The 26023-nt window shown below is 44.5% G+C and overlaps 2 protein-coding genes across 2 annotated transcripts in view; one reads left to right on the top strand and one right to left on the bottom strand.

Moving 5' to 3' along the window:
* Window positions 1-824: 824 nt before the first annotated feature.
* Window positions 825-26023, top strand: part of LOC114247693 (uncharacterized) — a 30265-nt gene continuing 5066 nt past the window's right edge. The window contains exons 1-11 of the mRNA XM_028180709.2: window positions 825-1180; window positions 4197-4361; window positions 5365-5526; window positions 15856-16104; window positions 16885-17160; window positions 20123-20312; window positions 20670-20847; window positions 22205-22398; window positions 22850-23029; window positions 23732-23886; window positions 25578-25769. Of these exons, the coding sequence (XP_028036510.2) occupies window positions 1046-1180; window positions 4197-4361; window positions 5365-5526; window positions 15856-16104; window positions 16885-17160; window positions 20123-20312; window positions 20670-20847; window positions 22205-22398; window positions 22850-23029; window positions 23732-23886; window positions 25578-25769 (2076 nt within the window). The 5' untranslated portion in view covers window positions 825-1045. The remainder of the gene's footprint in view (window positions 1181-4196; window positions 4362-5364; window positions 5527-15855; window positions 16105-16884; window positions 17161-20122; window positions 20313-20669; window positions 20848-22204; window positions 22399-22849; window positions 23030-23731; window positions 23887-25577; window positions 25770-26023) is intronic.
* Window positions 18262-19403, bottom strand: LOC114247685 (dnaJ homolog subfamily B member 13). Its single transcript, XM_028180701.2, has one exon. It carries the CDS (start codon window positions 19365-19367, stop codon window positions 18357-18359), a length of 1011 nt encoding a protein of 336 aa, XP_028036502.2. The 5' UTR covers window positions 19368-19403; the 3' UTR covers window positions 18262-18356.

The raw sequence follows: 26023 nt of genomic DNA on the forward strand, positions 1-26023 counted from the left end.
AATCATAAAAGCTAAGTTATTGATTTTGTTCACTTTTCTGACATTAATTGAAAGAGTTAGATGAATAAATAAGATCGAATAACCGTATTCAGTAAGCATAAATAATTTCAGGGAGGTTGTCCTAATTAATTGGTGTTGGCCGAAATAATCAAGTTACTGAGTAATTAAGTATTACTGGAATTACCCGAGCGTTTTGTAGAGTTGCACCAACTCGTACTTTTTAGGTATTGGGTGTACAAATACGGATTTTAAATAAGAAAATCTACATAAAGAAAAACGATATGTACTAAATCTATATTGTTGATTTATTAGAAATTATCTATGTATGTAACTTTTCGAATACGATTTAAATATAAAGTTAAATATGACTATCCTTTTCTAACAAACATTGAGATGTGAGACGCTAGGTGATTTAGTCTGATTTTCAATGAAATTAGAGTTAAAGTAGGTATAATTTTATTTATCAAATTTAAGTTAGGTACGTACAATTGTACGTAAACTTAAAACGATACAAATGAAATAAAAATTCGATTTGTTGTACTATCACAGAAGTTACTCAGGTAGTTCCTACGAACAAAAATAGATCTTATGACTATTTCGACTCCGACTACTAATTTATATTGTAAGCTCATACAAAGAATACCCATCCTTGTTACAACCAAATAAGGATCACGTAGGTGCAGCAAAATAGGATTCTGTTTTCTCTGAGCGGATCGAACAGGGTCTATGTCTATCTCTCTTTTTCTTAACTAATATTCAATATCAACACAAGTTCTGTCTTGCTCACTCAAGTGTTTCATCATTCCACCCATATTGAATGTAGCTGTCTTTCTTTCTTTGTAATCCAGTTTCGCAACTGTGCAGTGTTGTGTTGTGAATTAAACATAAAATGTTCTTGCTTTCACTGAAAATGGGCAGATTTTTCAATACTCAGTGCTTTTTGTGATATAGAAATAACGCCACGGCTATTTTCATTAAAATTATGACATCAATAATGTTGTAGTATAACAAGGACAAAAACAGCTCAAGCTGACTGCTGCCCAAAATGGCCACGTTTAATAAAACACAGAATTTAAATTTCGAAAAAATATGCCGTGCTTGTTTGCAGATAAAAAAGGATATGAGGCCTTTATTCGAGCAATTAACCGCCACAATGTTGATGGGGATATCAAAAATTCAGGTAAGGAAGACATAACTCAATTTGAAAATCAAAACATTTCTGTCTCACTTGCACTCGTGTTTCAGACGTATAGTTTCTGTCGCGCCATTCGTCCTTACATCGCGTCATCTTTGTTCAGAAGTCATTCGTGATGAACAATTTCGTAAACCCTGAAGCAACTGCTTCATTCTAGAAATGACGAAACGATTCTGTCCTCTTCTATTGTACGCACCATACGCAAAACGCATGAGATAACAGACTCGAATTTTGTGGAGGGCTGGTGACATCAATGGAAAGTAGAATTTCTATATTGTCATCCTTTATCTTCTAGTTTGAGAATGGATATGGGCGTTTGTTTACCTACTAATTTATCATACCTACTTTCCCAACCACATAAATTCCCTTGGATATACAATCACAAATAGGGACACAATTAAAATGAGTCGTACATACACACGCAAAAATTTCAAGGTCATGACAAAATATCAAGTTGTTAGAAAATAATAGCCTAGATAGCACGAATGAAAATAAGAGAGGGGTTTTATGTTGCGACTTTAAACGCATATCACGAAGCTTTTATGAGAAATTATTTGTATTAGGGTTCCGTGGTTAAGAGACAGAGCTTTTTTTTAAGTCACGTTTATAGTCGGATTTTTTATTAGACGAAGTTAACTGACGTTTACTGTGTTGTCAGTTTTTGATGAAATAAAAATAGTGTTGTGACAAAGTGAACGATTGAAAAAACTCCTGAATTAATGAAATTGCCTCGATTGTCTAGTGAATAGTTGGTGTGCCGAATTGCCGATATCGGGTACGGGGTTCGAATTTTAGGCGTGCTTTGTACATACCAACGAGTTTTCGATGAAATATTATGTTCCTATAGTATCTACCTGTACTGAATACCGAGTGTTTTAAACATTAAGAAAAACATTGCGAGGAAGCTTGTAAGACTGTCCTATTTGCAATACAGTTGAAATTATACAAAAATAACACAATAGTTGAAATTATAGATTATAGACGTATAAAATATAACAATTATGGGTAGGTAATGAAAATAAAAAAAACTGATTGTAGTTACATACTACTAGTAACATATATTGGAGCACTTTAATACAATTTTATTGTAAAATATAAATAATATTCTTTTATAGTTTGAAATTAATGATTAACTCTTCACACTCATTGTTCATTCATGTGATTGAACGAGAACTGAACGCATCACTATTACTTTAAATATAGCAACATTATTTCACAAAGTGACATTAGCTACTGTCAGCTGGCTTCGTCTAATTAAAAATCCGACTATAGTTTTGTTTGATTTAAACCAGAGTAAATAAAAAAATGTATGAAGTACCTAAATATTGATTTACTCTCGTGAAACAAACTGAGTTGGCCTTCTAAGAACTCACAGTCACCGTCGACGTCCTAGACACGTCCTTACAGATCCATCAGATCCATTAACCGTTACATTAGACGACTTTAGCTCTAACACTAAGAGCAGGTTTAGGGACCCCGATAACCGTACGTGCTATCTAACCTAAACATCAGCCCGCTGAGTTTCTCGCCGGATCTTCACAGCAGGTCGCGATTCCAATCCGGTAGTAGATTCGTTCGCGAAGCAGCTGCTCTCGAGTTGTTCGATCTCCTTTGGAGGCACTCGGGTAGCTGTTAGCAAATCCCACCCATCCTGGCTGAGTTTGCTCGCCCACCTGCCCTGGTGAAACTGGAAAGGCCTCCGGTAGTAATTCCTCAAATAAAAAAAAAATGAAGGTCGTGGTTTTGGGCTATCTTCTCGAAAATAATAATAATTGTACAACATATTCATATAAAAGTTGTAATTTTCAACCAATTATTCATGTTAAAAAGTGCGAATGCTCATAACTGTCACGAAGAAATGATAGAAGAAGATAGAAGTAGTTCACGTTTGACTTCCACGGTGAAGGAATTACATCGTGTAATAAAAATCAAACCCGCAAAATTATAATTTGCGTAATTACTGGTGGTAGGACCTCTTGTGAGTCCGTACGGGTAGGTACCACCACCCCGCTTATTTCTGCCGTGATGTTTCACGGCAGAATGCGTTTCGGCGGCAGAATGCGTTTCGGTTTGAAGGGTGGGGTAGCCGCTGTAACTATACTGAGACCTACGATGAGGCTAAAGAACAAATCCTCAATTGCAGAAATAAGTTCGGGTTGGTACCTATTAGTGTAGAGTAAGTAGTCGCAGCCTAAATGATAAACCGCTCAATGTTCTTGTAGCTAGCGATGAAACTATGCCGGTGTTCGAAATCCGCAGGCAAGTGTAAATTTTTCTTGTTTGATGTTCACGAATAACTTCAACATTAAATAAGTTTTCAATCGGCAAAAAATAGTTTTTGCGTAATTCCGGCATTGCCTGGGGCGGTTTGACAAGCTTGTTTTGATGAGGTTTGCTGAGATGCGGTTGACATAGAGTCGTCGACTGTTGCCTAGACGATTCCATAGGTCAGGCGTCCTTGTGGAGAACTGCGTGTCTGGATATAGTGTTGACCGTGAAATCCACCCCTACTTTCTGTCTTGGACTTAGAAGTCGTGTGGTATTAAACTCAGGTGGGCCGCGAGCTCTTTTTTTATGCTTAGTTGGGTGTACGAGCTCACAGCCCACTTGGTGTTAAGTGGTTACTGGAGCTCATAGACATGTACAACGTAAATGCGCCACCCACCTTGAGATATAAGTTCTAAGGTCTCAGTTTAGTTACAACGGCTGCCCCACCCTTCAAACCGAAACGCATTACTGCTTCACGGCGGAAATAGGCGTGGTGGTGGTACCTACCCGTGCGGACTCACAAGAGGTCCTACCACCAGTAAATCACATATTACAACACACAATTTATATCACAACTTGTGGTCCTTGTTTTTCTTATGACCAAATAGCCGTAGGATATTAGTTTTTACCAGCAGGAGTTGAACCCTTGCATAGTCAAATCTGGTGATACAAATAAACCAGAGCCTTCCTCATTATACAACGAACATATGGTATTTCATATGTGACGTCACAGGTAGCGGTAGGTGACGGTCTTCCCCCGCAGCTGTGCTTGCAGTGCGTCCACCAGATATCCCGATGTCACGCCTTCAAGGATCTGGTCGAGAGAAATGACGTCACTTTAAGAGAACAATACGCCAGGCACCTGGCCGAAGAGGCTATTAAAAGGGAGAACGAAGAGGTAAGATAAATTTTACGTTTCGTATTCCGTAATGCTGTCGTAGTTTTTTTTTATTGCTTAGATGGGTGGACGAGCTCACAGCCCACCTGGGGTTAAGTGGTCACTGGATCCCATACACATCTACAACGTAAATGCGTCACCCCCTTGAGATATAAGTTCTAAGGTCTCAAGTATTGTTACAACGGCTGCCCCACCCTTCAAACCGAACCGCATTACTGCTTCACGGCAAAAATAGCCAGGGTGGTGGTACCTACCCGCGCGGACTCTCAAGAGGTCCTACCACCAGTAAAACGTTGAAGGGCCACGGTGGAATTTTTTTACCTATTCTAGTACCCTTGAGGGGTTATGCTAGAACGAGTAGGTAAGCTCACGGAGCCCTAACCTGAGGACGTTGCTAACACTAGCCTTAGCAAGAGCAGTGCATCGCAGAATCTACCACCCGATCGAAAACGCGACCAGCTGAGAAGATCCGGCGAGAAACTCAGTGGGCCGTTATCACCGCATACTTAAGGAAGAACAGGGGCACAGTCAAGCCGTAGCTGTACCTCCGTGGAGTGATCAAATCTCGCTTAAACAAGGACACATGATATCCTGTTAGGGCAGAAAATGGCGAGTTCATTCCAGAATCGAATGGAACGTGACACATACGATGTCTGGAAAGAGCTTTGTACATATTAAGATCATTAATCCCTTCGAGGGAATAAAAATGTTTTGATGATGCATATGGAATATGGACGGAATATCAATGAGTTTTTGCCCTTTCAGTTGTTTCGAGACTAGGTAAATATTATAGGGCTTGACGGAGTTGTTTAAAAATTACTTTTGTTGCGGGTAGCTATTCTAGAACATAAGTAAGATATTTGACAGATGTCTGAAATCTCGCTTATGAAATTTTAAAGATAAGCTTGCTTAATGAACACGCTTCACACTGACACGGCCTTTTAGCCATTATCAGATTATTTCTTGAAATATATAAAAAGTTTTAATGCTACTTTCTTCGCAGAAAGAGAAGCTCCTAACGATGACCGACCCTACGTATATATCCCTAACGACGGACAACGATCCACTGACGAACCCAAATCAACTGTTGGAAGGGTTCTTCTCGACACCAGAACATCATAATTTAGAGGAGATTGTCACAACCGAAACCTTTGAAGTTGTAAAGGTAAGAGATCTCGCAGCATCTATATCCTGGAGAATCTATATCTTGAACTCAACGACTCTGTCTGTATGTATATGATATTGTTGTAAAGCGCTCTGGTTATGTGGATGCATCATTGACCCTTCGACTGTCATGTAGATCACATGTCGTCTTCTCGCATTAAAACTGTATACAGTCAAACCTGGGTAAGTGAGAACTGGATAAGTGAGAAAACTCTACAGGTGGGAGTTTTTTTTTTTTTTTTTTTTTTTTTATGATTGAAGGATTACTGGTGGCCCGGAGGCCTTTCCAGTTTCACCAGGACAGGTGGGCGAGCAAAGGCTCAGCCAGGAGGGGTGGGATTTGCTAACAGCTGCCCGAGCGCCTCCGAAGGAGACCTAACAACTCAAGAGTAGCTGCTTCGCGAATGAATCTACTACCGGATCGGAATCGCGACCCGCTGAGAAGATCCGGCGAGAAACTCAGCGAGCTGATTCATGGGTTAGGTTGCACGGCGAACTCTTTGTCGAGTTCGACGAGTACGGTTACCGAGGTCCCTAAGCCTGCTCCTAGAGCTGAAGGCGTCTAGTGCAAAGGTTATTGGATCTGATGGATCCGTAAGGACGTGTCTAGGGCGTCGACGGTGACTGGCTCCTGCATGATCAGGATTCGGGGAGTAGTCAGCGGCGGCTACGATAAGGCGATTATCATGACGCATAGCCTTATCGAAGTACCGTTCCGACGCTGACTTCATGTATTTCTGTATAGATTCGAGGCCCAGGTCGTCGTGTAGGTCAACGTTCCTCACGAACCACGGAGCTCCGACGGCTAACCTGCAAAAGCGGGATTGTAGAGATTGAAGGGTGTCTATGTGTGTGCGGGCCGCGTGAGCGAACACCACACTCGCGTAAGTCATGACGGGCCTTATGCAAGTTTTGTAAAGTGTCACCTTGTTCCGAAGGGACATTTTACTCCGCTTACAGATCATGGGGTAGAGTCTACCGAGAATAAACGCGGCACGGTCACGGACTGATTTTATATGCGGGCGGAATGTCATCGATGCATCCAGGGTAACGCCCAGGTACTTGACCTTCCTGGCCCAGGGTATGGATTGACTAAAGAGAGTAATCGGGGGTGTGAGATTCCTCCTCCTAATACGGGAGGAAATCCGTGTGGAGCTTCCCCTCTGAAATAGCACCGCAGTACTTTTCGCTGGGTTGATGTCTATGCGCCATTTTCGGAACCACTGTCCTAGGGCTAGGGCTGCGCTCTGAAGCTTCTTCGCGATTAGGGACTTATTTCTACTAGAATAGTAAACAGTCGTGTCGTCGGCGAATAAAGCTAAATGTGTCGGCGGCGACCGGGGAATATCGTTGACGAATAAGCTAAATAGGAGGGGTGAGAGGACAGAGCCTTGCGGGACTCCAGCTGTGAGAGGTCGTGGGGAGGAGCGGGTTCCCTCGACTCGATATCGAAAAGAGCGGTTCGACAAGAAGTCCCGTATGATGAGCACGAGACTATCCGGCACACCCATGTTGAATAGTTTGAAAATCAAACCGTTGTGCCAGACTTTGTCGAACGCTTTTGCGACGTCGAAGAAGAGAGCTCCCGTGTATAACGGTTTTGGTCGATTAAGCCCCACAAGAATGTGCTCCGTGAGGCGGTGCACCTGTTGAACGCATGAGTGATTTGTACGGAATCCGAATTGTTCGTCGATGAGAATGCCCTTGGATGAGACGAAGTCTCTGAGGCGTTTGTAGAGCAGACGCTCATACAGTTTGCCTAGAGACATGAGGAGGCTAATCGGGCGGTAGCTCGTCGGATGATTTTTTGGTTTACCGGGTTTATGTATGCCGATAACGTCCGCTTCTTTCCACACCGCGGGAAAGATACAGTTCGCCATAGCGGCATTGAAAATAGATGCCAACATCACGATGAGTTGGACGGGTAGAAGTTTAATAACGCGGTTGGATATACCGTCGGAACCGGGAGCCTTGCGAGGACGTAGGTCTTTGATCAAGTCTTTAACTTCCATCGGGGCGACGGATGGTAACGTATCCGAGGGTGGCAAGGAGACTCTGCGTTCTACCTCACTGTCTACTAATTCTACATGAACAGGGTCCACGGATTGAGTGCTGGGCGTGCACTGGGTTTGCAATGTATCGGCCAGCAACTCTGCTTTTTCGTCATCATCAAACGCCGCGAGTCGGCCTGAGGGGCCTACGAGGGGGGGCATAGCTACTACCGTATCCGATTTGAGAGTACGAGCTAAGCGGTAGTAAGACCTTTGGGAGGGCGCGAGTCTTTCTAAGAAATCAGACCATCTGGCATCTCGGACTTCGGCGATGCGAGACTTTACGTCGCGTTGTAGGGCACGCATTCGAGTACGATTATCCACGGTAGGATACCTATCGTAGGCGCGGATCGAGGCGTTCTTAGCTCTAAGGAGTTCCCTAATATCGTCGGGCAATTTGAAGCGGTGGAGGAAGTCCTCCGCTACAACTTGCTTCGATGACCTATCTAATGTCGAGGTGATGTGTGACGTTAAGATGTCTATGGCTTCAGCGGTATCCTGAGGAGACGGGGTAGAGTCCGGGCTAAACGGGAGCGATGGTGGATCAGATTCAGCCAGACTGATGCCCAGCGTGTGCCAATCCACCACAGTCCTCGTGACGGGAACGGAATCGGGAGCGCGACCGAGCTTCATAACGACGGGACGATGGTCTGAATCTAACTCTGAAACTACTTCGATCGAGTGTAAGCGCAGAGTTACGTTTTTTAATAACGCTATGTCGAGTATATCTGGGCGATGCGCGATATTTAGCGGATAGTGAGTCGGTGTTAGCGGAGCGACGATATCAAAGGCGAGATCATCGACTAACGCGTCAAGCCGCCTGCCATTCGGGGTTGTGGTGTGTGAGTTCCACCTGATGTGCTTACAATTTAGGTCGCCCGCCAGAATGACAGAGTTCCCCATGCCGAGCAGCGCCTCGATATCACTGCTTAGAACGATCTTATCCGGTGGAAGATAAACGGACGCGATAACGATCGGCGCGTGTCCCGTCAGTGAGATTCGGCACACTGATGCTTCGATATTAGCGAGCGCGGGAGGATCGAGCGGGACGCAATGCAGGGCTCTTCTATAGTAAATGACGGTACCACCACCACGAGCAGAGAGCCTGTCGTTCCTGACCATGTTATAGTTCGCGATTTTAGGGTCACGGCGCGCGGGCTTAAGTAGGGTCTCCTGCACTAAAAAGATATCAATTTGATGGTCACGCAAAAAGTCAAAAACCTGATCACGTTGATTTGCGAGACCGTAAGCGTTAAAAAATCCTATCGTTACGGATAGGGGCTTTATTCTACTTATATACGCCATTGATTACCGGCGGAGTGAGGGGAGGACGTACGTATTTAATGACGCGTATACGTCGGCGTATTCTTGCACAACGGCGATAAAGTGTTGTGCAGTGGAGGCAGCGCGAATGGCGTCGCCCAAAGCGTTAACGCGCTCAAAGTTGATCGACTGAAAGAAGTCGATCGCTAAAGCGAGATTGTCGGACGCGGTCGGAGGGCAAGTCGCGGGAGAGGGACGAGTTGCGGGGGCGGGACGAATCGCGGAGGAGGGAGTTGTAACCGTGTTTGTGTACGGCAGCGGTTTCGCCCAAGCCGAGACACTGGGCACCGGCGCCGGAACGAACGCTGGCTTAGCCTGCGACACAGAGGGTGCCGAGGCTTTGATGTCTGGGCCGGAAGCTCGGAGGCGGTTTTGGCGGGTGACGCGGCGATTTATTTTCGGGGCTCGGGGGCATCCGCGGTAATTTGCGGGGTGACCCTGTGTACGACACAGGACGCAGCTAGGCGGTTCCGTCGCGGTTTTTTGATCGCGAGTGCAGAGGGCCGTGGCGTGATCTCCTAAACACTTGACGCATCGGGGGCGCGCGTGACAGTTACGGGAAGAATGCCCGTATAATTGGCAGTTATGGCACTGGCTAGGTGTGCCTTTCTTGTGTGGGGTTTCGACGGCGAGACCGGAAAGGCTACAGACCGTTCGGATGTTGAATATTTGCTTACCCTCGGGGGTAGGCTGGAGGGCGACGAGAACCATGTTATATGGCTCCCTTCCGCGACCTGTGTGCATGCGGTGTACGGAGTTAACCGGTAGGCCTTGTTCGAGAAGGTCGGCCTTGACTAGCTCGGCATCCAACTCTTTAGGGATGCCACGTATGACGACACGGAGTTCGCGCTCCTCCTGGAGCGTATACGTGTGGAAACTTATACGCTCCTTACGGAGGTAAGAAGAGAGGGCCCTATGGTCGTCGGGTGTTCGAACCTTAATTTGAATGCCGTTCGCGAGGTTACGGGCATTCGTGAAGTTGATATTTTTGGCCTTAAGGGCCAGGGAAACTCGATCCCAAGCTGCCTTCTCTTGGAGGATTACCGGGGGAGGGGTCTGGGTTTTATTTTGTGCCACCGGACGCGGCGACGGAGTGGCACGGGCTGGAGGCGCAACGGGAGTCTGAGGGCGGGGGCGCGACGCGTTCGCGGCTTTGCTAATTTTAGCGGCCGCGGGAGCTCGAGACTCCGCGACACGCTTCTTACCCTTTTGTACCAGGGTGAATCCATCCGTCGATGAGGCGGGAGCGAGGTCGACCTCCATCTCCGAGTCAGAGTCGGAGGACGAGGAGGCGGGCGCAGGTGACCTACGAGCAGGTGTTTTGGAGGGCACGACGGAGGCTGCGGATGATCGCGCTGCTGGAACGGCGGCCACGGCGGACGACGCAGCAGTTTTACTCGCCAGTATAGGCGACGCGGGAACGGCAGGCACGACGGAGGCTGCGGTGCTCGATGCAGAAGCTTTGCACGCAGGTACAGACGACGCAGGAGCAGCGAGCTCGGCGGAGTCCACGAGAGGGCTCGCGGTGTGATCGGCCTTGAAGGCCAGAAACTCTGAGGCGAGCTGTGGGTGGCGAAGTCGGAGGAATTCCGCGAATACAGCGTCCATGATCGCTGAGTGCCCAGGTGGGGCGGCCCCGGGTCTTGAAAACACTCGCCTTGCGGCGAGGCCCCAACTTCTCGGACCTGAGCGGTTCTATTGAACACAGGTGGCGATGCGGCACGATTACTACAGGACAAAGAAAAAACACAACAAAACGGAAATAACAAAAAGAAACAGAACAATTAAACACTTCCAGGAAAACAGTTTGTCGGCAGATGTACCACGAACACAGAAACAACAAAAGGAAACAAAACAAATAAAAACTTCCAGGAAGAGCACTTAGTCGGCAGATGTACCACGAACACAGGCCGCGCGAACAATGGCCGGGCTAACAAAAGCCGGGCGAACAAAGACCGGGCGATCGAGTGGTCGATGAGCACGTCCGCACGTGACGGGTGCCTCTATCGGAATGTGGGAGTAATAGCCAGGACCCGTCATTTTAAGCTCCTAAAACCTCTATTAGCGAGAAATAGAAACCTCTGTAAGAGAGAGTCGTTTTTCCCTCATAGACCTCCGTAAGTGAGACTGCTACCTGCCTATACCTCTATAAGCGACAGTCGAGCTTTATTTATTTATATTATTTAGGAGGAACAAATGACAAAATAAATTACAAATTTAGCATCTGCTATTTTATGACTCATTCTTAACTTTTGTGGAACTTCCTTCCATTGCTTTTTTGTCAATATTGAACCTATTCTATTTCGTGGAACTAAATAACGTTGTGATTTTATCGCATTCTTTTCGAATGGACATATGTGCCTGTGTACCGTCCTGTTTGTCGGACTTACTCAGTTTATCGTTAATCAATTGCGAAGGAAAGTTCTGTTCTGCATCATGTCAAAACGGAAAATTAAAGTACTGTCATTAAGTGATAAACTTAAAATAGTGAATGCGTTTGAATCCGGAAAATCGCGAAATGAAATTCAGAGGGTGCATTAGCGAGAAACTCGGATTAGTGAGAAACCTCTATAAGCGAGAAGGAGATTGTGCTCCCTTGAACTCTCGTTTATCCAGGTTTGACTGTAATCTTAAAACTTACTAATTTTACAGGAATTTTAAAAATTTTACATGTGATATTTTTAATATTAATCACCTTTTCAACGTATTTTTTACCAGTTACATTATCTGTATTTTAAAGTGAGATAAAATTATGTATTAATTTTGTTAATAGTAGACAAAACATAGGTAAACTAAAAAAAACAACTAAAAGTAAACTACGCTGTTTTGACAGTATTTATGAGAAAAATACTGCTGATACGAAATGATTCCGCATATCAATTCAATTTCGAATATTTTTGGAAATGGTACACTTTTAAGGCGAAAAGACGATGTGTCCTACGCGGCGCACAGAAGTAATTATGTCCACGATATAATCGAAATGCACATAATAACTTCAGTGCGCCACGTCGGGAACAGGTGACTTGCATGACATTCAAAGGGTGAAAAAAAGATGTGTGGTGACGTAGGACACCGGATAAGAAATAAGCTCCTTATTATAAAAATATTAATTTTAATTTCTATTCGAGGTATAAAGACAATAAAACTGGAGGTTTCGCAATAACCCACAGTCATGCCTGCGGTAACGTGCGAACTTATTGTGGTATACTTCACTCACGGCTGTTTGCATAAGAGTTGGTGTATTGCGCAAACGAACGCTCTGAGATCGTGGTCAATGAATGATAAAAAAATGTTATTTTTTGTACGCTATTACAAAGTTAAGTCCTACACTGTGTGCATCTTCTATCTTCTATCTTATTCTTCTATACAGGGTGTCCCAGAATGAATGGATAATCCTTGAACCCCGCACGGGACAGCTCTCCAGCGCTCAGAAAAAAATATCTAAAAAAAAGAATTCCAAGTGATACCCAAAATATGATTTTTTTTAGAAAAACACGTTATTTTTACTTTACTTCACATTCATATGCACAACGGCCACAAAGTTATGAAATTTGTGGCGTTTTTGGTGTCATCTTGTTCCTGATAGACTATACTACTAGAAATACATTAAATAATATAAGTATCTATGATACTTTTTTCAAAAACAAAATAAGAACTTTAATTTTTAACCTGAAATTTGATACCAAAATAATTTTGGCGTAGTTTGAGAGTGTTTCATGTAAAAAAAAAGGTATGAAAACGTAAGTGGCCAGCTATTTTAAAAAAATCGGGTGTACATAAATCAAGCTTTATTCACAACAGGTGCTCAAGTTGTCTGCCACCGACTAATACACGCTCGACATCTTCTATTAGAGGCTCTACTAAGATAACGTCCATAGCGTCGTTCATTTGGAACGGTCAAAATGGGACCCAAACTTCCATTTATTTGGATACGTGGCATTTAAATAAGAAGGGACGTTTGTACCATAATGTGCAGGGCAGCCATCATTCTGTAGCCAATGGGATTCCCTTACCTTCTCAGGCACTTTTTCCACTAAGTCCAGGAGATCATTTTGCAAAAATTTAATGTATTTCTAGTAGTATAGTCTATCAGGAACAAGATGACACCAAAAACGCCACAAATTTCATAACTTTGTGGCCGTTGTGCATATGAATGTGAAGTAAAGTAAAAATAACGTATGTTTTTCTAAAAAAAAATCATATTTTGGGTATCACTTGGAATTCTTTTTTTTAGATATTTTTTCTGAGCTCTGGAGAGCTGTCCCGTGCGGGGTTTAAGGATTATCCATTCTTTCTGGGACACCCTGTATATATATAAAAATGAATTGCTTGTCGTTAGTCTCGCTAAAACTCGAGAACGGCTGGATCTATTTGGCTAATTTTGGTCTTGAATTATTTGTGGAAGTCCAGAGAAGGTTTGAAAGGTAGATAAATTTTGTTTTTCCTTTGATGTGTCCCCCGTCGGACGGATACCTTTTGTTTGTTTTAAGTTTATTTTATACAAAGTCTTTTATTTATCGACTTTTTTTTTTTTTTCCCTACCTATGCTGATAGCCTTGAGAGGCTATTTCAGCTTCACCCTAACGTTAGTAGGTGAGCTCGCGGGGCTCAACCGGAGAGTTGCTAACACTGACCCTAGCAAGAGCAGTGCTTCGCAGAATCTACCACCGGATCGGAAACGCGACCCACTGAGAAGATCCGGCGAGAAACTCAGTGGGCTGTGTCTATGGGTTAGTTCGCTCGTCGAGCCCTTCGTCGCAAGCGACGGGTTCGACGAGGACGGTGACCGGTGCTTGTGGTGCCTAAAAGCACCGTTAATGGATCAGGAGGATCCGTAATCCGCGACGTCGACGGTTTACCATTCGGTCTACTGGGTCGGGTATGTAATTTCCAGCGGCTACGATGAGAGGGTTCTCATGTCGTGCCGCCTTCTCAAAATGGCGCAGCGATGCCGACTGTAGATACTTACTAAAAGAGTCGAGCTGCAGGTCGTCGTGGAGATCCACATTCCTAAGGAACCAAGGCGCTCCGACGGCTATCCTGCAGAATCGTGATTGAATAACCTGAAGGGATTTCAAGTGGGTGCGGGCTGCGTGAGCGAACACTACGCTTGCATACGTCATGACGGGGCGTATACAAGTTTTGTAGAGAGTTACCTTATTACGGAGGGACAGTTTGCTTCGACTACAAAGCATTGGATAGAGTCGTCCTAGAATAAACGCGGCGCGGTCGCGTACCGTTTTTATATGAGGACGGAATGTCATCCCTCTGTCGAGGGTGACGCCTAGATATTTGACCTTCGAGACCCACGGTATGGGCTGGCCAAAGAGAGTGATGGGACTAACGGCGGAGGTGTTTGCGCGCCTACTACGGAGTGGGATGCTCGAAGTGATGTTCGGAGGGCGACCCCTTTTGAAGAGCACCGCTGCGCTTTTCGTGGGGTTGATGTCTATTCGCCACTTCCGGAACCACTGTCCCATGGTGGCTACTGCGATCTGGAGTCGCCGATGAAGCAGCGACATCTTCCTACACGAGTAGTAGATAGCCGTGTCATCGGCGAAGAGCGCTAGATGGGTCTCCGGAGACCGGGGTATATCATTGATATACAAACTAAATAATAACGGGGAGAGCGCGGAGCCTTGCGGGACTCCGGCGGTCAGTTGACGGGGACGAGAACGAGTTCCCTCTACTCGATATCGAAACGAACGGTTCGACAAGAAGTCTCGTATGATGAGCACGAGTCTGTCTGGCACTCCCATGTTGTACAGTTTATAAATTAAACCGTTGTGCCAGACTTTGTCGAACGCCTTCGCGATGTCGAAGAAGAGGGCGCCGGTCGGGATTTGTTTACGCCTATTTAGTCCTATCAGAATGTGCTCCGTGAGGCGGTGCACTTGTTGTACGCACGAGTGTTTAGAGCGGAATCCGAACTGTTCGTCTATGAGAATTTTGTTCGCGGTAACAAAATCCCAGAGGCGTTTCCTAAGGAGCCGTTCGTAAATTTTTCCTATCGTCGAGAGGAGACTAATCGGACGGTAACTAGAAGTTTCGTTGGTCGGTTTGCCCGGCTTATGTATACCGATAACGTCCGCTTCTTTCCACACCGCGGGAAAGATGCAGTGCGTCATAGCGGCATTTAAAATTGTAGCCAACATTGCTATCAGTTGGACTGGCAAGAGTTTTAGCGCGCGGTTGTGGATGCCGTCGGAGCCGGGTGCCTTCCTAGGTTGGAGGTTGTGGATCGCGTCTCTAACTTCGTCAGTGGTAATGGGGGGTAACGCGTCCGAGGGCGGCAGGGAAGCTCTGCGCTCGACCTCCCTGTCGACTAACTCGGTGTGTTCGGGGTCCGCGCGTTGAGTGCTGGTGGTGCACTGCTCTTGCAGTGCATCGGCCAGCAGCTCAGCCTTGTCATCGTCATCGAATGCCGGTGGTTGGCCTGAAGGGCGTATGAGGGGAGGCATAGTAGCGGTAGTTTCGGATTTGAGAGTCCTAGCTAGTCGCCAGTATGCTTGGTGGGAGGGCGCGAGTTGTTCTAGATAACTATGCCAATTATCGTTACGCGCGTCGCTTAAGCGGGAGTGGACTTCGCGTTGTAGACGACGCATCTGAATCCGGTTTGAATGCGTTGGAAGACGATCGTAGGCCCGGATTGCTGCGTTCCTAACTCTTAAGAGATTCCTAAGATCGGGGGACAGTCTGATGCGGTGGAAGCTGTCCTCCACATCGACTTCTTTTGAAGATCTAATGATCGCGGAAGAGATGTGATCGGTAATGATGTTTATGGATTATCGACTAAGGCATTACGAAGTCTGCCGGGTCAGCTAGTTACTAATAAAAATCTTACGTTACGGACGTTTTTTCCCGATTAGGGTACCCCTCCGCATCGTCCCATAAGGAACTTCGTTCCAACAAAACAAACGATTATGAAATATTAATAGTTTTTAAATTTGTTTTAGACTGATTCGGAGCCTCCGCCGCCCATAAAAGACGACAGCGGCTTGAACTCCGACGAGGAGAACTACCTTCAGATGGTGGTGTTCCAAGCGACCTCAACGGTCACGCCGGGCCGGCACGTCTGCAACCTCTGCCACAAGGAGTTCAAGCACTCGCGTTGGCTCAAACAGCACATGAGGTCGCACACGAACTGGATCCGCGCCAACTGCAAGAAGCCGCCCATGTGCACGATATGTGAGCGAACTTTTAAGGTATTCATTATTTCATATCTATACACATAAACATTGCTATGTGAATGTCTAGGTCCAACTTCAAAAAAGAGGTATTAGGTTTTTTTTGACAAGGTGTGAAAGGCTATTTATTATACTTTAAGCGATATTTGTCTTTGTAATTATAGGCCCTTTTTATAATTTGGTGTCAGGATCAACAATTCGATGTTTTAAATTGAACTTTAATTAAGTTTATACCATTCAAATGACTGAAGTTTTTTTTTTCATTATATTTTTTTCAAATTTAAAAACATTAAATGGCTCTCCTGTAGAGTTTTAAAAATGTCGCGTAACCCAAATAAAATAGCCTTTCAAGATAAGCACCCCTCGATATGTTTTATCATCCTGTTCAGACAAAATTACCTAGACCACAAATAATTTAAAGAAAACATACCTACCTATATTAATGAGAAGATTGATATCAATCCTGCCGTGTCCGTCGTTGGGTATGTGCTAAATGCGAAACATAAATATTTAAACGAAAAATAATAATTTGGGAATGGAATTTTGTTAGTGCTAAAGTTACAGCAAAATACAGTGTCAATATTCTGCATGTTTCTATGAGAAGCAGCCATCCGTAGTGGTTTGAAGTGTAGGATAGTTGTTGTACTGTTGAAACTTCGCCTGTCTCAAGGTGGATGGTGGCGTCCACGTTGTGATGTCGACGGACCCATAACCATCTATCTAACACCGGGTCAACTACGCAACAGAAAAAAACAATTTTTTTTTATTTTTCACCCCCATCCTTCTGATTCTCATCAGGGTCCGGGGATGTTGAAGATGCACATGCGCACGCACGAGGAGCGCCCGCCCAAGCAGCCCACCTGCTCCGTCTGCCAGCGGACGTTCGCAACCAAAACCTTGCTGTACCGCCACCGGCAGACCCACTTCGAACCCAAAACCCACCAGTGCACGGTCTGCGAGAAGAGGTTCTACAGCGGGTACGCGCTCAGGTCGCACATGGCGCGCCACCGCGGCGAGAGGCCCTACGTCTGCTCCATGTGCAACAAGAGCTTCTACAATCCCACGGATTTGAAGGTAGGCCGCAATTTTGACAATTTTATTCGTTTGTATTCGACACATGCTCGTTTACATACTACGTCCAGTTAACGGTCCTTTCCATCCATTAACGGTGCTTTTAGGTACCTCAAGCACCGGTCACCGTCCTCGCCGAACCCGTCGCTTGCAACGAAGGGCTCGATGAGTAAATTAACCCACAGACACAGCCCACTGAGTTTCTCGCCAGGTCTTCTCAGTGGATCGCGTTTACGATTTGGTAGTAGATTCTGCGAAGCACGGCTCTTGCTAGGGTTCGTGTTAGCAACGTCGTCAGGTTTGACCCCCGTGAGCTCACCTACTAGTTAAGGTTACGCTGATATAGCCTCTCAAGGCTCTCAGCTTAGGTAGGAAAAAAAAGACAATTTTATTCGTTGTATTCGGCACGTGCTCGTTTACACACATCCAGTTTTTTAGTAAATCAATATTAAGATAATTGAAAATTATAAAGTACGTTTTAATATGTCGCTTCGTTAATAATAGTAAAACAAAATTTTATGAAAAAAGAAAATACGCTTCAGTGAAATAAATTTAGAATATTATTAGTGTAGTTGATTAAACTTGCCGTAGGATAATTCAGAAACGACTAGTCAGATCATGATTAAATTTAATTAAATGAGACCGCATGAGAAGCGTTAACGTTCAAATAGAGAAAATAATATCAGTAACATCGATTCGTCTAGACCAGTGGTCGGCAGTCTCAAAGAGTCAAGAGTCAACTCTTGACTACTTGAGACCTTGAGAGAAAACTCCTTGAGAGTCAACTCTTTACTCCTTGGCTATGATTTCGGCCTATGACTTCAGCTACGGAATATTACTTAATATCTTGCCTTGAAAGAGACGAGTAAACATTTTTGAAACATAAGGCTGATAAAAATTATATACAAAAAAATGGTTCTTTAAATAAATTTTAATTGTGTGTTATCTTTATCTGGCTCTATTTGGTTGGTTACGCCCTTCTTATCCGTCTCTGTTTTTTAAGTCAGGTAAATGATAATAGCACCCTTCTCAGGAATATATCTGTTAATTTGATTAAACATTGTGAATATCGTTTACTTATTATATAAAACGGACTCATATTTAAAAACAAACTTCAAGTCACACACCAAGTAACGAAGAAATGGGGGTTTTTAATATGCATTATGAAATTAAAATTAATATTAATATTAATTGAAATATTAATCTGACTCAGTGGATAAAGTCCCACATTTAATTTTCATGAATTTTTTGTCCTCCATCTGTTTAACTTTGAACGCTTCCCTGAAGGATCTCCTGGATTTATCCGATAAGTACTCTGGGAATTCGACGCGGAACCGTATGATGAGGTTGCCCTTCGCTTTATTAGGACATGCAGGTATCGGCAGGCCTTCGTCTTCGACAATCTTTTCGTAGGTCGGACTTATGACGTCATTGACTTTGATCCTGACAATTCTTCCGTCCAAAGTTTTCAGGGTGATCGTTACCCCGCACAGTGCTTCTTCTAAGGACACTGAATGTACGTAGAGCAGATCGCTGAGGCCGCTTCTAATGAATGTTTCGTGGGATCTGTCTTCGGTCACGAAGACAACGTCGGCCGGTATCCTAGTAGGACCCTGGTCGCCTTCCTCCTTAAACCGTATTTCTGTACACGGATACGTGCCCGGCATTATCGATATGGACAAAACCTTCTCGCGCAGTTTCAATTCCGAGCAAGTTTCGTCCGTGAATACCAATCTCTGTACCTTCATCTTTTTAAGGCATCCTCTGTATATTTCCTCTAGAGAAAGGGCTAGGGGTCGAACGATTGCCTCGTCCTTTTCTTTGTACCCTTTGCCAAGAGGCGAATCGAACATCGGTGGAGGGTTTTCGTAGTAATCTAATAAATCGGCGTAGGGGTTTGTTGTACCGAAGAACTCGTCAAATGTCCTCAACGGCTCTCCGTGGTACGCGTACGGTTGGATATACTCCGTCGGGCCCGGCACGCCCCTCTTGAGACCTTCCTCGCCGTACTGGTCGTAGACAGCCCTGAGTCTATGGTCCACTAATACTTCGTAAGCCTCCCCTATAAGGGCAAATATACGCTTCATATTTTCGTCGTTGTTGTAGTTTTCCGGATTGTATTTGAGCGCGAGGCGGCGGTATGCCCGTTTTATTTCGCATTGATTGCACGAACGTTTCACTCCCAGTATTCCGTAGTAATCAAATCCCATTATTATATTTGTTGCGGTTTTGTAAACATGCAAAAATGTAAATTCGAAATTGACGTCTTTGTTACATATCGCAAGTCTGGCATTTATTTGATTTGGCAATTTGACATTATTTTGTACTGAAAGCTGTTTTTTTTTGAAATTTTATTTCTGTTAAAGGCTTTATAAATTTCATCGAATTACTTTATTGTATTACTAGCGTCCCGCCCGGCTTCGCTTGGGTAGTAGCGCACGCGATGTAAAGAATTTTAGCAATTTTTTTTTGGGTTACATTATTCAAGTTTTAGTAAGGATCCCTAATTTGTTTGAAAATATAATAAGTATAGCCTATGTCACCCCGGGGATAGTGTAGCTTGCCAAAAGTGAAAGGATTTTTTATATCGGTTCGGCAGTTTCGGAGCCAATTCATCCACAGATTCGGTAGAATCTGGCGCCAAGTTCCGTTCAAAAATCCCGTTGTAAACGGAGCGCCAGACTACCGACTGTGTTTACTGTAAGCAGAACGGTTTTTTGAGGTTGCGAAATTTTATTTAATTCTACGGTACTTCTGGTTCCTAAATTGTACATTATATCAATCACTCACAACTTTATTTCACTGATATTAATACAAACAAACAATCAAATCTTCTTCTTTATAATATTAGTATAGATGGTGGAAGGGCCCATGTCTGTCCTAGCGTTTGGTTAGCGAGACACCGTAACGTCGAATTGGTCAGCCACTATTTGATACTGATGTGCTTTATTTCAATGTTCCTTAGGTACATTTTCGACTGCACACCGGCGAGAAGCCATTGAAATGTACCGAATGCAATAGAACGTTCCGCCGCCACTCCACGCTGTGTCAGCACATGAAGAAGCACCGGGGCATCAGGAACCACGTGTGCAACGTGTGCAATAAGGCGTTCTATGAGGTCTCCAAGTTGAATGCTCATATGAGGGTACACACAGGTAACCAAATAACTAGTGATACAATGTGTTGTGTGACTTATGCTCATTTATCAAGTCTTCTTCTTTGAAGAGTGGAAGAGGATTTGAAACTGTCCTTATGTTGATTTTAAAGCAATATTGGGTGCACAGCTCAATTGGTGTTAAGTGGTTATCAAAGTCCATGGACATCACGCTGAGAACGCGGACACCTTGAGACATGAGGCAGAAGTTGAAGTATATTGTATAAGAGCGGGTAAGATCGGCAGGAGAAGGTGGCCTAAAATATGCCCTAGCGCATACGTCTGAAGCTGAAGAAGAAGCACGTTGTGTCGGTACTGTTATTGGTACACAAACATTAACGACGCCCCCCGTGTGTAGGCGAGCGCCCCTACGAGTGCCAGTACTGCGGGCGGCGCTTCGCCCAGCAGTCGGCGCTCATCTACCACAACCGGATCCACACCGGGGAGAAGCCGTACAGCTGCAAGATCTGCTCGGCCAAGTTCACCACCTCGTCCGCCAGGAACAACCACATGATCACGCACACAGGGAACAAGAAGTTAGCGCTCATCTATACTAATATTATAAAGTTTGTTTGTTTGTCTTGAATAGGCTCCGAAACTACTGAACCCATTTGAAAAATTCTTTCACTGTTTGGAAGCTACACTATTTCCGAGTGACACAGGCTATAATATTTTTTGAAAAAAATTTGGGATCCTTACTAAAACTCCAATAATGTAACCGAAGATGTAAAAAAATTACCTAAAATATTTTTTTACTTCGCGTGCCCTGCGAGAAAGTATTGATGATAGAATAAAATAATGTACTACGACTTTATAGAATACATGATTTGCAAAAAGTGACGCGACAGCATATGTCTAACTATTATAGTTATACCGCAATAAGTGTTATTTTTTTGAAAAAAATAAAACAACGTCAAATATCGTTGAAATTTTTGTTAAGGACCCGAGCGGAGCCGGACGCTAGTACGTTATACAAAATTATCATCGCACGTTCTTACGAATCAATCAGATCCAATGACCCTTGCATTAGACGCCTTCAGCTCTAACGCTAGGAGCAGGTTTAGAGACCCCGGTAACCGTACTCGTCGAACTCGGCAAAGAGTTCGACGTGCAACGTAACCTAAATATCAGCTCGCTGAGTTTCTCGCCGGATCTTCTCAGCGGGTCGCGATTCCAATCCGGTAGCAGATTCATTCGCGAAGCAGTTGCTCTTGAGTTGTCAGGTCTCCTTCGGAGGCGCTCAGGCAGCTGTTAGCAAATCCCACCCCTCCTTGGCTGAGCTTTGCTCGCCCACCTGTCTTGGCGAAACTGGAAAAGTCTCTGGGCCACCAGTAACAGCTGATTGATAAAAAAAGGATCACCTGCAAACAGAAGTGTGAATGTAAGAGCGAATATAAGTACGAATGAATGAATGAATGGATCCGAATGTATGTGAATTTAAATTCAATTTTCATTCGCTTATAATAGTTGTGATACTTGTGGTAGAAACTCTTGTGAGTTCGCACCGGTAGATACCACCACCCTGCCTATTTCTGCCGTGAAGCAGTAATGCGTTTCGGTTTGAAGGGTGGGGCAGCCGTTGTACGTTAAAACTGAGATCTAAGAACTCATGTCTCAAGGCAGGTGGCGGAATTTACTTTGTAGATGTCTATGGGCTCCGCTTACCACTTAGCACGAGGTGAGCCGTGAGATCTTCAACCCACCTAAGCAATAAAAAACTAAAAAAATTATTAAAATGAATCTTTGTGATTATCTGTTTTTTTGATGACAATACAATAATATGGTCAAACGTCGCATTCTTCTAGCTCAGTAGTAGGTTTATGTTGATTATTGCTATAGGCTGTGATATCGGCCCACAAGTGACGTCATGACGCTAACGTACGGGACCTACAGGTACATCTGCAGCATCTGCTTCAAGGGCTGCACCTCGAAGACGGAGCTTCGGGTGCACATCACGAAGCACACCGGCCAGAAGCTGTTCGAGTGCACGTACTGCTCGCATCGGTTCAGTTCCGCTTCGTACCTGGCCGTGCACCGCCGGTACCACACCGGCGAGAAGAACCACCACTGTCAGATATGCGGGAAGAGTCAGTATACGTTTATTTATTTATTCAGCTCCACATACAAAGCTACAATGGCGGACTTAATGCCTTAGAACTTATATCTCAAGGTGGGTGGCGCATTTACGTTGTGAATGTCTATGGGTTCCAGTAACCACTTAACACCAGGTGGGCTGTGAGCTCGTCCACACAACTAAGCAATAAAAAAAAGTACCTACGCACATCGTCTTTTATATATGTACATAGATATCAAGTTTTAGTTTTCACAAAGCAGTCATGCACGCCATTTTGAAGGTCGCGATAACTGTTATGTCATATAATGAACTTAGATCTCATGTCTCGAGGCGTGATGCTGTGTGTCTATGGGCTACAGTAACTACTGAATACCAGACGGGTTGGTAACAAAAACAAACTATCATTTTTTAATTACTATCGGTTATGTGTAGCAGAAGTGATATATATTGGAATGTAATTACAGGCTTCATTGAGTCAAGGTCGTACAAGAAACACATGAGTTCGCACGAGAACAAAGGCGAGTCGGAAGCGAACAACTCCGAGGCGGCCGCCGAGTCCGCGCCCGCCGCGCACGAGCCCGCGCCCGTCGCCGCGCCCGCCGTCGCGCCCGCCACCGCGCCCGCCCCCGACACGCAGGACGCAAGTACGTGAGCTCGGACAGTCGTACGCCAGTCAGCCTACAAAGGCAATAAGAAAAGAAAAATTACCATACATTTTTATTACAAACAAACGAAATTGAATTGCACAGTCAACCGATTTTTCTTTTTAGGCCTTTATGAGATATTCAAATTTTAGAAGTGAAACTTCTGTAGGCGCGTTGAGAGTGAAATTAAATTCGCGACAAATTCGTTACGGCTAGAGAGAAAAGATACAATTAAGGAAGAGCGAGAGTGAGAAAATAGACAGAGCGTCTCGCGAATCACTCGTCCTTGGAGAGAGGGACAAAGCGAGCTAGGTCGTTTCTCTTATACACAGCATATCCTATTACAAGAGAAATTTGATTTAATACGGATGAAAAATGAAGAAAACCACAATACTTTACACAGCAAAAGAAGTTTCACTTCTTGCACGTGCACTATTTTTTTTTTCTTTCTAAATGTCAACAACAAAGCAAAAGTGAAAGTAATAAAAATAAAAAAATCTTGCTGACATTATCTTTAATAACTGATCTATGAGATGCCGTGCATCGATATTTGTTGGGGTAGTTACAATAAAACTGAGGCAGCGACCTAATTTCGCGTCATTTTTTATTATTATATCTACTGTTTTAAATGTTTATGCCTTTTGATTATTAATCGAATGACAAAAGTTTTTAATGTTAAAAATATTTTTTGTCGCACAACAGATCAGCTTCAGATGAGGGACACTATAACTATAGAAGTGCCGGCGATGACGTCACCGGCCGAGCCGCCGCCCCAGAAACGCTACAAGTGCGGGGTCTGCGTCAAGACCTACATGTACCTGCACAGCCTCAAGAAGCACATGATGACCCACGTACAGGTATTTATAGACATCGCAGTGGAAACGATCCGGTGGTAGATTCTGGGAAGCTTGCTCTAGCTAGGGCTAAAGTTAGTAACGTCACCAGGTTATAACCCTCATGAGAGAGAGAGAGAGAGACAGAGAGAGATAGACAGAGAGAGATAGACAGAGAGAGATAGACAGAGAGAGATAGACAGAGAGAGATAGACAGAGAGAGATAGACAGAGAGAGATAGACAGAGAGAGATAGACAGAGAGAGATAGACAGAGAGAGATAGACAGAGAGAGATAGACAGAGAGAGATAGACAGAGAGAGATAGACAGAGAGAGGAGAGAGATAGACAGAGAGAGATAGACAGAGAGAGATAGACAGAGAGAGATAGACAGAGAGAGATAGACAGAGAGAGATAGACAGAGAGAGATAGACAGAGAGAGATAGACAGAGAGAGATAGACAGAGAGAGATAGACAGAGAGAGATAGACAGAGAGAGATAGACAGAGAGAGATAGACAGAGAGAGATAGACAGAGAGAGATAGACAGAGAGAGATAGACAGAGAGAGATAGACAGAGAGAGATAGACAGAGAGAGATAGACAGAGAGAGATAGACAGAGAGAGATAGACAGAGAGAGATAGACAGAGAGAGATAGACAGAGAGAGATAGACAGAGAGAGATAGAAGAGAGATAGACAGAGAGAGATAGACAGAGAGAGATAGACAGAGAGAGATAGACAGAGAGAGATAGACAGAGAGAGATAGACAGAGAGAGATAGACAGAGAGAGATAGACAGAGAGAGATAGACAGAGAGAGATAGACAGAGAGAGATAGACAGAGAGAGATAGACAGAGAGAGATAGACAGAGAGAGATAGACAGAGAGAGATAGACAGAGAGAGATAGACAGAGAGAGATAGACAGAGAGAGATAGACAGAGAGAGATAGACAGAGAGAGATAGACAGAGAGAGATAGACAGAGAGAGATAGACAGAGAGAGAGAGAGAGAGAGAGAGAGACAGAGAGAGAGAGAGAGAGAGAGAGAGAGAGAGAGAGAGAGAGAGAGAGAGAGAGAGAGAGAGAGAGAGAGAGAGAGAGAGAGAGAGAGAGAGAGAGAGAGAGAGAGAGAGAGAGAGAGAGAGAGAGGAGAGAGAGAGAGAGAGAGAGAGAGAGAGAGAGAGAGAGAGAGAGAGAGAGAGAGGAGAGAGAGAGAGAGAGAGAGAGAGAGAGAGAGAGAGAGAGAGAGAGAGAGAGAGAGAGAGAGAGAGAGAGAGAGAGAGAGAGAGAGAGAGAGGAGAGAGAGAGAGAGAGAGAGAGAGAGAGAGAGAGAGAGAGAGGAGAGAGAGAGAGAGAGAGAGAGAGAGAGAGAGAGAGAGAGAGAGAGAGAGAGAGAGAGAGAGAGAGAGAGAGAGAGAGAGAGAGAGAGAGAGAGAGAGAGAGAGAGAGAGAGAGAGAGAGAGAGAGAGAGAGAGAGAGAGAGAGAGACCACCGCCCTGCCTATTTCTGCCGTGAAGCAGTAATGCGTTTCGGTTTGAAGGGCGGGGAAGTCGTTGTAACTATACTGAGACTTTAGAACTTATATCTCAAGGTGGGCTATGAGCTCGTCCATCTATTTAAGCCATGAAAAAAAAGAGGAAAAAAATAGTTACCGGATATCCGTTTCATCTCCAGTCTTATAAGTTCTATACAATCAGTGATATTAATTATTTGGAATACAGCAACAATCACCACCAACACAACAACAACAGCAACAACAACAACAGCAGCAACAACAACAACAACAGCAGCAACAACAACAGCAGGCGGTGCAGCAGGCGGCGGTTCCGCAGCAGCAGGTGCTGCAGGTGGGCGGCGTGCAGCAGCTGGCGGTGCCGATACACGCGCACCACGTGCAGCAGGGCATCGTGCAGGTCGACCCCCCACTTAAATCTATATATATAAATGACATATCGAAGAGTTAAAGGCTATTTGGTTCGAGCGAAAATTTTGCAACTTTACAGGAGAGGCAAAGTATAATTTGGAAAACATTTCATAACAGAAAATGGTAAACAGTCGACGTCGCCAATATGTCATTACGGATCCTCTCGATCCATTAACGGTGCTTTTAGGCACCACAAGCACCGGTCATCGTTCTCGTAGAACCCGTCGCTTGCGACGAAGGGCT

Source organism: Bombyx mandarina, chromosome 16, assembly GCF_030267445.1.
Source record: "Bombyx mandarina strain Sakado chromosome 16, ASM3026744v2".
Taxonomy (NCBI): domain Eukaryota; kingdom Metazoa; phylum Arthropoda; class Insecta; order Lepidoptera; family Bombycidae; genus Bombyx; species Bombyx mandarina.